The sequence below is a fragment of the Pantherophis guttatus genome, chromosome 1 (genome assembly GCF_059756535.1).
Source record: "Pantherophis guttatus breed Tessera chromosome 1, ASM5975653v1, whole genome shotgun sequence".
Classification (NCBI taxonomy): Eukaryota; Metazoa; Chordata; class Lepidosauria; order Squamata; family Colubridae; genus Pantherophis; species Pantherophis guttatus.
The window spans coordinates 108630683-108643636 of NC_142063.1; the positions used below are offsets into that span (position 1 = coordinate 108630683).

Genomic DNA, 12954 nt, shown 5'->3' on the forward strand with positions numbered 1-12954 from the left:
TTTACGAACACTTTCCAATATTTTATTACAATCTCAATCCAGAAAATATCATTAGTTCATGAGATATATACATTCTTACATGGAACGCTCTCCCCCCACTTTTTAAGCAGGTAAATCGTATTTCATATACATGATATACATCAAACATTGAAAAATAAATTCAGGGATTCCAAGGCTATTTGTGTTTCCCCAGACAGTCCCCCAGGCTTTCATGCATACATTTGCTTTTCTTGGTCATACATCAGCCGTGAGCAACAAATACATACAAACCCTCCCAAATGTACTGGCCAAGTGGAGAGATCGGCAAGAAATGCTACCAGGAATTACTTTCTTAGTTCAGTAATCTGCAGTTATTAAGAGTCTGTGCTGCCCATTTCAAAACATGGCGTTAACTTTGTCTACTATCAGTGAGACACAATTAGGTTACACAGAACACAGCTCAGTAAAATGTCAGGGTTTTTAGTTGGTTACATTAATGCAACTCCCTTGCGCTACTGTCATAATGCTGTTTAGTATTTAGAAGTAAACTGATTTTGCAAGTTAAGATGGTAGCAAAATGTTAATTACTGAGTTAAGTGCAATAATGTCATTTTTTCCCATTCTAATCGTGTTCCAGACGTCATTTAAAAGTGGTAACACAAACACCACTTGCCTTTAAAAATGTAAGCACTTAAAGGAAAAAGAAAATCTAGGTTTTTTTCTTTAAAAAAAACCTTGTCGAAAGTTCTTTAACTTAAAAAAAAATCGGCTCATTTTTACTGAATGAGTGTCAGTTTATAGAAAGTATTAAATGATAAGTTCTGAATTGTACAAAAATGGCACACAAGTTTGGAAACAAAGAATGGTTTGATTCTCTGTCCAAAACTGATTGTTAGCCTACCTGGGAAGAGCACTTTTAAAAAATATTAAGGATTTCCCCCCCCCTTGGGTAACTACCTCAAAAATGGTTGTACTGGCACAGATGGTATATCTGGAGAATAATCTGGCTCGTTTAGTGTTCCACTAAAGATCACTTTAGCTGTTCCACAGATTAATCAAAGTTCAACATATCCACATCAGTATTCATATAGCTTCTGTGTCTATTCTGAGAGTGGCCAAATACAACCAACAAAGGAAGAAGCTATTGAAAGCAGCCAGAAAGTAATAATCAGAGGACAACATATGTAATTTTGGGCAGTGGCCATCTCACAGATTTGTTCGGGCATGCACATGGCCTCTTTCCTTTCCTTACACTATGTCCAACGGCAACACAAATTGTATTATAAAGCTAAGTTGCTCCTGGGAATGAAAGAGAAGGGTATGTTTTCCTTGCTTTTTGTTGCTTCTTTCAGACTTCTCCTGCCTCGTGTCCTTTGAAATCCTCAAATCAGGTTCCAATACATAGTGAATTAAATACATAGTGAATTAAATGGAGCCAAATTAGCTGCAGCTAGTCAGAGGAACAGAGGTAGCAATATTGGTTCTCTATCCTTAAATCAAAGTAAGTATCTTATTAACAAGAAATACCTTTCAAATGCTATTCAGGCTTTTGCCAAAAGACTGATTGGGGATAGACAAGCTTCACATTTCAGGATGGACTGCAATTCCCATCCATCTCCTATTTTTTGTCATGGTAGCAGTTGAGGAGACTTATAGTCCAAAACACCTGAAAAGTTCCGAATTGCTCATCCTCTGTGGAGACCATAATGTACTGCGGTTCTGTTGCACCATCTCTGCATCGGCCATTCTCTTGTGCAACTCAGAACAATTAACCAACCCAGCAGAAGCTGCTCTGAAAAGAAGAAAGACCCACAGACAAATCCAAGTGTCAGTTGCTCTTAATTTGAAGACAGTTCTTCTTGTGACTGGCTTCCGTTGGAACACATTTATTTCCCACTGTATGCAAGTACCAAGAATTCGTTCACTTGGAAAATTTTATTTTTATATCTTGGGTTTTAGAATAGTCTAGATTCCAGAATTATTATGTGAGAAGAGAATACACATTTTTATGCTGAAGCAATTTATATGCAAAATTACATCATACAACACTGGATGACAAAATACTTGGCATGAGACACAAATGGCAAGACAGGACTAAGCACCTTGATCCTATCTTTTACCAGATCTGAAGGTTTTTTTTAAATATATAAAAGTGTGACTCAGGATCAACCACACCGTAAAAGGCATCTGTGGATGGTCACAAAAACTTCTGTCCCAGAGCAGTATTTCATGTTTTTATATTCTTATCAGGAGTGGAATAATTTCTCTCTCATCAAATTTAAAATAAAATAAAAAAAACCTGTTTACGAAATATAATCATTATCCAACAAAAAAAAAATCATCATCCATAAGAAATGCTCCAGTGCATTGATAGAGTTCAGTAAAGAAATCCGTTTGGTAATGCACACCTCCTTTGTTGGGTAGCTGAATGGATCTAGAGATTTGCTGTTTTCTGCCTTGAACAGTTCTCCAACACAGCTGATTCTTCAGTTCTCCGAAGCAAATGCTATTCAGTCCAAAGCATTGTCTATAGAATGGAGTCTTATATACATTTTCAACAAAACTGTTCCAGTTTTTTCATTTGAAATTATAACAGGCACATTAAAAAAAAAAATACAAGCAGTCTGCTTCCTCCAAAGATCTTTTTTACTTAAAAAAAAAAGCCTGTAAAAATATTCTGCACAACCATCTATATCCATCTAAGAAGGGAAATATACATGTGTAAGAGTTTTATCTGTATATCTGTTATATTTGCAAAACTATCAGTCCTCCTCGGCTGGCCTTTTTACCTCCAGATGCTCTGCTTTGCTGATACAACTGCAAGACACAAAAAAATAAATGAAGCGATCCCATTATTAAAATTGAATGTTTGAGAAACAAAAGGATGATATGTCATTCCATGCAACTGCAGATTTAATGAAAAATAGTGATACTCTTTATGACGATTCCTTCAGAAATAAACTCCAGATTTGGAAGTTGTCACATATTTTAATGATATTTTAAATATATATATACAGTATTTCCGACTAGCACATATGTGTGAGGGGAACCTTTACCTTTACTTACATATTTTAAATAATCCGATATGCAGAAAGTAACTCTTGTTTAGCAACACTTTCTATCTACTGCAAGCCAAAATTGGGATTTCATTATTATGGGCTCCTGGACTTAAAAACAACCTCGAGATTCAACATCCTCCAGCAAAAGAAAAACAGTTTGAGGAAACTAATTTGATTTAACAAAGTAGAACCAAAAGAAAGAGAGAAATACGGAAGACCTGGCTTCTTTATCCTCTTCTTTCTAGGATCATGGTTGAGGGATATACTCAAAGCATTCTAATGAAGGTTCCTGGGATTAAAAATATGATAGCAGAATAATTATTGCAGATTTAAATAAAAGGGCCTTGCACAGGAGAAATAAACAGTACAATATCAGTTTATAGTAATATATTCTCAAAGCATCAGAGACAATTTCACCAATTAAGACCAATTAGGTTTTCCAAGATTAAAATCTGGAGTTTGAGCCTGAACCCTGCTCTGAGTTTATCTAACTCAATGTCATGGAGTAGGAGGTTTTTTTGAGAAGTTACCTTTTTCAGTTGCAACGATTATTCACTATGAACCAGACTGTTTAAAATTATGGTAACTTTCCTTCGAAGTACAACTAGCATTTTTAAAATCAGTGGAATATATTTCCTCAGATGTTTAAACTGTTTTTAAGGACTTTGAATTAAATCCCTTCCTTTCATTTCCTATTCTTTCATTACTTATTTTTTAAAAAGCACTTCAGAAAACATATACAGGCAATCCTTGACTTACAACCATTCGCTTAGTGACCATTTGAAGTTACGATGGTACTGAAAAAAATGATTTATGACTGTTTTTCACACAACCATTGCAGCATCCCCATGGTCACGTGACCAAAAGTTGGACGCTTGGCAAATGACTCATATTTATGATGGTTGCAGTGCCCTGGGGTCATGTGATTACCTTTTCTGACCTTATGACAAGCAAGGTCAGTGGGGAAGCCAGATTTACTTAACAACTGTGTTACTAACTTAACGACTACTGTGATTAAACAACTGTGACACAGCAAGTATGGTCTTAAATGGGGCAAAACTCACTTAACAATGTCTCACATAACAACATAAATTTTGGCTCAATTGTGCCCATAAGTCAGGGGCCATTGTACTACTCTGGTGTACTTTAAAAAAATCAGGACTCGTGTTCTTAACCCATGATATTAAAGTGCTTCTCAAGGAAATACACGGAAGTGGAATAAGAAGGAAAGGCTGTAATACATTTACAAGATATGGCCAATACTGTAAAACAAAAAAAATATACAAACACTCTTTTGCCATCCATTTTTAAAAGTGCAAACACATAAACGAAATCTCGCATACTGAAGGAATTTCGTAGAAAGATCCCAGATGAACAATAAGCACATGTAGGGCAATGACTTTGTTAGTGAATCTGTAAAGCATCCTGAACTAGTGATTGCACAATCTCTCCCCCACACCCAAATCAATTGAACGGACAATGCTAAACTGGCAACTGCTCAAGCAACTCTTCAAACATGATGCAGTTTGAATAACCATAAACAGAATGTTATTAGTAAACATCCGTCCTGCTCAGCTGCCCCCCACCCCCACCCCTTGCCAGGTGTGATGGCTGGCTTTGATAACCATAGAAAGACAAAGCCATTCAAGCTCTAAAGAGGAGAAAAGTGAGAGGCTAAAGCATTTGCAATTTTCTTGTAGCCGGAAGCTACCCCCACCAATGTAAGAACATTAGGTCTGGAGACCTGCTTGACAAGACCAGGCATTAAGAACAAAAGAGACCTTCAAACATACACACCCTCGGGGTTCAAGCTGGACACCAGGGGATTCTGGAGGTTCCGTGGATTGCCGAGGAAATGCTTGGCTGTAGGTCTGGGAGGTGAGTTTCGGTCGAGTTCCAACCAATCTAAGAAAAATGATAGTTTAATAGAGCTTCCTTGAACCCAAAGGTGCATTTCTTTGATCAGATTCGCTTAGCGACCATCTGATTCACTTAAGAACTACAAGGATTCACTTATCACACCTGTAGCAAAAACAGTCATAAAATGGGGCAAATCTCACTTAACAACTGCCTTGTTTAGCAACAGAAATTTTGGGCTCAATTGTGGTTCGAAAGTCGAGGGTTACCTGTAATTTACTTCTGAACCTGAATTTGAAGCCTGATAATTAGGAAGGCAAATATAATCCACAATATCTTTTGCACTTGATGGGTTACGCCAAGATAGAGTCAGGGAAATCAGTAGATCAGCAGGTTTCACAACAGCTTTGGCTCAGATAGACAATACCAATTTTTCAGGAAGTTTAACTCAGGTTAAGTGACAGCTAGTCTTTATGGTGATTGTTTATTTAAACTGAGATTTTTGAAGGCTACGCATCAGGGTTATTATCACAATATTCTTCACTGTTTCTTCTAAAGCAGAGATGAGAAGTTAACACAGATCATATCTCCATAATATTTACTCTAAATTCTAGTCAAGCACAGATCCTGTGTCCAAATGGACACACCCTATGCAGTTTTCTTGGAAGGCTAAGTATGGATTTTTAAAATGTTCCTGGTCTAAACTGCAGTCTCGGAATTCCTGATAGTCTCCTATTCAAGAACTACTGTATTTTTTGGAGTATAAGACGGAGTTTTTAGTTTTTGGGGAGGAAAATAGGAAAAAAAAAATTCTGCCTATCAGGTATTCATCTGGCTAGCGTCCTTAGTCTGGTCAGCTTCAGCACATTAGTTTGCTGGTTTTGAGTGCGTGCAAGCCAGGTTGGGGATAAAAAACAGCTTCTAAAGCACAATTGATCTTCAGAGAGAGAAGCAATGAGAAAAAGCAGGTGAAGCGCGGAAGATGGCTTCACTCACTAGCGCATTAGGGCTGAAAAAAGCTTCGAAAAAGCTATATTCAGAGTATAAGACGCACCCAAATTTTCAGCTTCTTTTAGGGGAGAAAAAAAGTGTGTCTTATACTCCGAAAAATATGGTAAGTACATTTAGCCTTGTTTAACTTCCAAGCCTAGATAAATAACAGTAGTCAAGTTCTGACACCTGCTGAGACCAATCTGAAAAGTAAAAAAGTACTGTAGAAGTAAGAAAGGACACATATTTCAAATACCACTACCAAGACTACAATGTTCCACACTTATGTCTGTCTGCTGCACAGAAAAATTAAAATCTGTATAAATATCATGCCCATTCCCCCAAAAACAAAACACATCTGAAAATGGACTAGGTTGGATGTAAGGTAACTAGGGTTGAATCTCCTCTTCTTGAATTGTTATGCTTAACTCAGAACCTCCATGGTGCACTATCTTGTTTCAATTTTCTGCAGTTTTAGTCCAGTCAATAATGCACTAAATACTCAATAGGGCTAAGCCTCCACATCTATCCAGAATTTTTTTAAAAAGATGGCCAATTAATTGTTCTTTCACATGCTCCATATATTCAGGGTATACCAAAAGCCCAATCACAATATGTTTTATAGATTTAAAAAAAATCTGCAGAGAAAATGTTACTGTACTTCAAAGGTTATGCATTGAGTGTAATGGATTTAACAAGTAAGGAAGTATTTAGAATAAAATAGCAGCCAATTTGAGCATTTAATGAAACTTATAGTTGGTACATTTGTATACAAAAAGGATTTGTTTTTGCTAGTTAGTTACTTCTCTGAAATATGTTTTCACCTTAAGTTTGAATAGAAGTTACTCTCATTCCACTATTTAACTACCATTTCTATGGATTCTATTTACAGCTATCAAAAATGGTTTGATGGAAACACTAATGATAATACTCTTTTTTCTCACATCCTAGTGTTTTCTAGATATATTGGCTAATGCTTCTCATAATGCCTAGCGACATGGCCACTACCTGTATAATCTATAAAGTACCTCTGAAGGGGTACCAGATTGGGAAAGCCTTAAAACAATTCTCCTGTCTCCCTCCTTTTTCCTGCCCACTGAGTTATATTCTGACCTCCATTTCTCTGGTGAGTTGCCAACTCTTGGCTAATTTGATCCAGCTGCGATTCTGCCTCTGATCTGGCCTGTGGAGTAGTCACCATGGCTCCTGTCTGCTGGATGAATTGTTGTAAATTACATTGCCTGAGTTCCTTATTCAATTCCTCCAGCTCTTGGTTCTGGGCCTGAAAGACAGAGGAGGAACAGGCAGAATAAATTCCAAATCTCGTCTTTATTTGAAATAATAATCTGAAATTGCAGGGAATAAAAGTTTTTTTTAAAACTTCATCTAACCTCCATCCAAAGTTTAACTCTTTTCTCTTTGTTCCTCAAATATGTAGTAGAAATCAATCAGAATTTTCAAGGCAAATGGTAAATGCTATCTAGACACGCCCATCTGATCCTTCAAAAATGGAGGAGACAATTGTCTCTTTTGTTATGGAGACAATTAAATTGGCAGCCCATTGTCTGGTATTACCTGTGATGGTGTTTATTTTTTTTTTTTTTTTTTTTTTTTTTTATTGAAAAAGTTTTAAAAACAAACATATTTTCCCCCACAAGCCCCACCCCCAACCCCCCCAACCCCCCCTCCCTCTCCCCGACTTCCCAGAGCAGAACACAAGGTATTTCTATTGATCTTTAACAATAATCTAAATTGCATAACCAATCAATAAACTAACACCCCTATAAAAAAAAATTCTTAACCCCCCATATATAAAATTCTATTTCTTAAAACATAATACATCTAATATCACTTATATAACACTTATACAAATAAGGAAAATCATTCATAAGCTATTTGATATTTTTTGGTCTGATACTTATTTTGTATATAATCAATCCATCTTCTCCAGTCCTGTGTGTACCTTTCTTGTGTGTGATCCTTCAAATATGCTGAAATTTTAGCCATTTCAGCTAAATTAGTTACTTTCAATGTCCAATCTTCAATAGTAGGCAAAAAGTCCTTCTTCCAATGTTGTGCTACCAGCAATCTTGCTGCTGTTATCAAGTTCAAAATCAATTTAGTCTCTGCAACTGTACAATCCATAGTTATACCCAGTAAGAACAACTGTGGAGTAAATTTCAATCTCTTTTTAAGAATATTCTGCATCACCCACCAAATCTTTATCCAAAATGCTCTGATTTTTCTACAAGTCCACCATATATGATAATAGGTTGCATCATCGCAGTCACATCTCCAACATTTAGCTTGCACATTAGAATACATACATGATAATTTTTTAGGATCTAAGTGCCATCTATAAAACATTTTATAAAAATTTTCTCTTAAATTTTGTGCTTGTGTAAATTTCACATTTCTAATCCAAATCTTTTCCCAAGTTTCCATCATTACTGGCTCTTGAAAATTTTGTGCCCATTTAATCATACAGTCTTTAACCAACTCAGTCTCAGAATCTATTTCCAATAAAGCACTATACAACCTTTTAATATGCATTTGTTTTTGATCTCTAATTTGTTTAACCAGATTCTCCTCATTTTGCACAAAGCCAGTTTTTTGATCTTCCTTCCATCTAGCTTGAAGTTGACCATACTGAAACCATGTATAAATTATACCTTCTTCTCTCAGTGTATCTAAAGATTTCAAATACATTACCCCCCTTTCCATAATAAGAAGCTCTTTATAAGTAATCACCTCCTGTTTTTGTTCTATACTTATATTTTCTATTGCATGTCTAGGATTTGCCCATAAAGGTATCTTATAATTTAACTTGTATTGATATTTTTTCCAAACCCTTAACAAAGCATTTCTTAATATATGAACCTTAAATACTTTATCCACTTTTTTATCATATAACAAATAGGCATGCCATCCATATAACAAATCATAGCCTTCTAAATTCAAAATTCTCCCCTCAGTTAAGTTAAACCAATCACTGATTTGTGATAAAACCGCTGCTTCATAATATAGTCTTAAATTAGGCATTTTAAGACCCCCTCTTTCCCGTGTATCTTGTATAATTTTCATTTTTATTCTGGGTTTTTTCCCAGCCCAAATAAAAATATTAACACCTTTCTGCCATTCTCTCAGATTTTCATCTTTCTTAAGCACAGGTATCATTTGGAACAAAAATAAAAATCTTGGTAAAACATTCATTTTAATTGCTGCAATTCTTCCCAATAAAGACAACTGTAACTTTTTCCAATTTTCCATATCCTTCTGTACCTTCTGCCAAAGTACCTCATAGTTATTTTTATATAATTTTGTATTTGAAGCTGCTATGTATACCCCTAGATATTTAACCTTTTTAACTATTTCAAAATCTGTTAATCTTGCTAATTTATCTCTTTCAAATGTAGTCATATTTTTAACTATCATCTTTGTCTTATGTGAATTAACTTTAAATCCTGATACTTTCCCATATTGATCAATTATATCCAATATATATGGAGCCGACTCTATAGGTTGAGATAAAGTAATAACCAAATCATCTGCAAAGGCTCTTAATCTATAATCTTGTTGTCTAATTACAATACCCTTCAATTTTTCTGAATCACGTATCTTATTCAATAGTACCTCCAAAGTCAAAATAAATAATAGTGGAGACAGTGGACACCCCTGTCTTGTTCCTTTCTCAATTTTAAAAGCCTCTGTTAGACCTCCATTAACTATGATTTGTGCCGTTTGCTGCTGGTATATCGCTCTAATTGATTGTGTAAAATATTCCCCAAAGTGCATTTTCTCTATTATTTTAAACAAAAATTGCCAGTTCAAACGATCAAATGCCTTTTCTGCATCCAAAAATATAAACGCTGCAGGGACTTGATTATTTTTTTCCAAATATTCCAGTAAGTTTACAATTTGTCTAACATTATATCTCATTTGTCTACCTTTTATAAACCCTGATTGATCATTATGAATTATTTGTTGCATAACTGGCATTAGTCTATTAGCTAATATTTTAGCAAATATCTTATAATCAGTATTCAGAAGTGAAATTGGCCTAAAATTCTCCGGTTTAATGGAATTTTGATCCTCCTTTGGAATTAGTGAAACAAAGGCTGTTTTCCAAGAAGGTGGTACTCCTCCTCCTAATTGTATTTTATTAAATAAAATTTTTAGTGGTTCTAACATTTCGGATTGTAAATGTTTATAATAAACAGCTGTTAGTCCATCTGTTCCCGGAGCCTTACCTATTTTTAATTGTTTAATTGCCCCAACAATTTCCTCAGAAGTTATTGGCTGATTCAATCTCTCTCTCTGTTCCAACGTTAATTCAGGAGTCTCCATCTTTAAATATCTATCAATATCAACATCTTGAATTGCATCTTTAGCATATAATTTTGTATAAAACTCCAAAAAAGCCTTTTTTATTAAATTCTGTTGATAAATCTCTTTACCTCTAAATTCTATCTTATCTATAATACGTGATTTCTGTTTTTTCCTAATCGTGTAAGCCAACCATCTCCCAGGTTTATTAGCATTACAAAATGTGTTATGTCTGGCATATTGTATGCTGGTTGCTACTTGCCCCGCCATTAACATATTAAATTGCTCTCTTAAAATATTAATCATATCTTTTGCCTTTTTATCTCCCGGGTTAGTTATAAGCAATTGTTCTTTCTTTTTAATTTCCTCCTCTATCTCTTTCCGTCTATTTTGTTGTTTTAATCTATATTTATTATTCAAAAAGATTAATGTTCCTCTCATATAAGCCTTACACGCATCCCATACCATCTCCATCGAAGTTCCTTTGTTCATGTTATTAATAAAAAATTCTTTCATTTGTTTTTTAAGCTCACACAAATTATCTTCGTATCTAAATAAATTCTCATTTAACCTCCAAGACCTCCTTTCCCCTCTCTCCTGCTCTAGTTCCACCCAAACCGGGCTATGATCAGTTAAAGTTCTTGGACATATCTTCGTACTCTTCACCCTGGAAAAAAGATCATTTGTCGTTAATATAAAATCAATCCTCGAAAAAGATTGATGCCTATCTGAGAAAAAAGTAAAATCGCTCTCCAATACGTTCCTTTCTCTCCAAATGTCTCTAAGCTCCATATCCTCCAGAATATCAAAAAAAGATTTAGGCAACTTGGCACGCATGGAGATCTTGGAAAGACTTTTTTTATCTTTTTGGGTATCTAATACCCCATTCCAATCACCCATTAATAATAAAGATCTATAATCCCATTGTAATATTTTGGTATGTAAAAGTTTATAAAATTTATCTTGTTGTTGATTAGGTGCGTATACTCCAATTACAAGCAGCTTCCCACTCTGTGTTGTTAATTCAATTGCAATATATCTACCTTGAGTGTCAGCCTCAATTAAATTGGCCACTAAGCCTCTTTTGACGTATATTACTAGGCCATTTTTCTTTTCTGGTGCTGATGCCACAAAATATGTACCTAATTTCGAATTTATCAAGTACTTTTGATCTGAAGATTTGATATGCGTTTCTTGCAAACAAATAACATCGTTCTGAAATTGCTTCAAATAATGAAATATTTTCTTTCTTTTTTGTGGAGAATTTAAACCGTTAACATTCCAAGATAGAAATTTATTTGCCATCTCTGGGCGTTCCAAGCTTTGAGAGCATCAGCTGAACCTCCTCCGCCATTTTAGACTTCGGCCTAGCTCCTCCCACTGCTTGTGTTTTTTGGGCTTGTTGAGATGGATCTTTTCTCTTTGTTCCTCAAATATGTAGTAGAAATCAATCAGAATTTTCAAGGCAAATGGTAAATGCTATCTAGACACGCCCATCTGATCCTTCAAAAATGGAGGAGACAATTGTCTCTTTTGTTATGGAGACAATTAAATTGGCAGCCCATTGTCTGGTATTACCTGTGATGGTGTTTATTGAGGGAGCTGGATAGATGTAGAAATCCATCAATACTTCAAGGCAACTTATTATAATATGTAAGATATCAAAATGCTCATAATCTCAAAATCAGCTCTCCTCCAGTCAAATTCGTTTTGGCAAAGGCAGCAAAGATAGTCTTGTCCATCTCACACTACATCACACTGGTCAGTCTTCGCGTGTTTTCCTCATTTCAGGGATTTGATTAAGATCAGCTGCTGTAAAACTATCTTTATTTACAAAGTGGAAAAGAGAGGGCCTATATCTATTTTATCATGTACGTAGATAATTCAGTGGACAATGCTAATATTCTACCGTAAAGGAGGAGAAATGCAGGGAGGAGGGCGTATCAGTGCATATAAAAACATGTTTTACAGACAGACGCTGTTTCTAATGTAGTCCCTATGTTAAAAGAAAGACAGAGAGAATCTAGGAATCTGATAACCAGCAACATTTCAGTAGGAGTAGGCAACAGATTAAGAAAGTATTTAGACAAAAATATCTTTGCTTCATAACTGTGCATCCAGTGGAACTAAGCACCCAGAACATGAATAATACTCTAAATAATGTTAAATAAATTACGGGCTTATTATATAGCTGTGCAAAGAATGAAATATGATGCAGGGTTGCAGATAATTTCAGTTTAGAAAGTTTAGAAAGTCTCATCTTTTGCTTTTCTCATCCATTCATAAGTAGTGAAGATCTTTACTACTTTACTTTAGATAGAGGACATAATCAATTAGTATAGATGCCACACTGGATGAATCTTGGAAGAAGTGAGGAAGTAGACAATAGCTAGAAATCATGTGTGTGTTCCTATGGAGTTCTCATTTAGTCAGCCTCCAATCAAAAAAGGCCAACAAGATAGCATATGTATGCTAGTCATATTTTGAGGAGTGAATATAAATTGTATGATGCAAGAAGAAAAAAAAATGTTTATTCTGGGAATAAAGAACTGTCTTGAATCTCCCAATAACCTAGTACAATATGTAGTTACACTTTCCTTTCAGCAAGAATAGAAATTTTCAGATGTTTCTTTGATCACAAAATAGCAAACAAAACTTATATCAAAGAAAACATATTATGGGATGTGGCAGATTTAGAATACATCCAATGCTTTAATCTTCATATTTACTGAAAAATAAATTC

The 12954-nt window shown here is 35.1% G+C and overlaps 1 protein-coding gene across 7 annotated transcripts in view; it reads right to left on the reverse strand.

Annotated features, from left to right (window-relative positions):
• Positions 1 to 12954, reverse strand: part of RASSF7 (Ras association domain family member 7) — a 109281-nt gene continuing 96327 nt past the window's right edge. For 5 of the 7 annotated variants that reach the window (XM_034416789.3, XM_034416786.3, XM_034416788.3 and 2 more), the window contains 3 exons: positions 6999 to 7167; positions 4836 to 4943; positions 1 to 2796 (listed from right to left, as the gene is read on the reverse strand). In XM_034416789.3, the coding sequence (XP_034272680.1) occupies positions 2765 to 2796; positions 4836 to 4943; positions 6999 to 7167 (309 nt within the window). In that variant the 3' untranslated portion in view covers positions 1 to 2764. The remainder of the gene's footprint in view (positions 2797 to 4835; positions 4944 to 6998; positions 7168 to 12954) is intronic. The other 2 variants (XM_087880730.1, XM_060687754.2) reach the window with 1 other exon arrangement.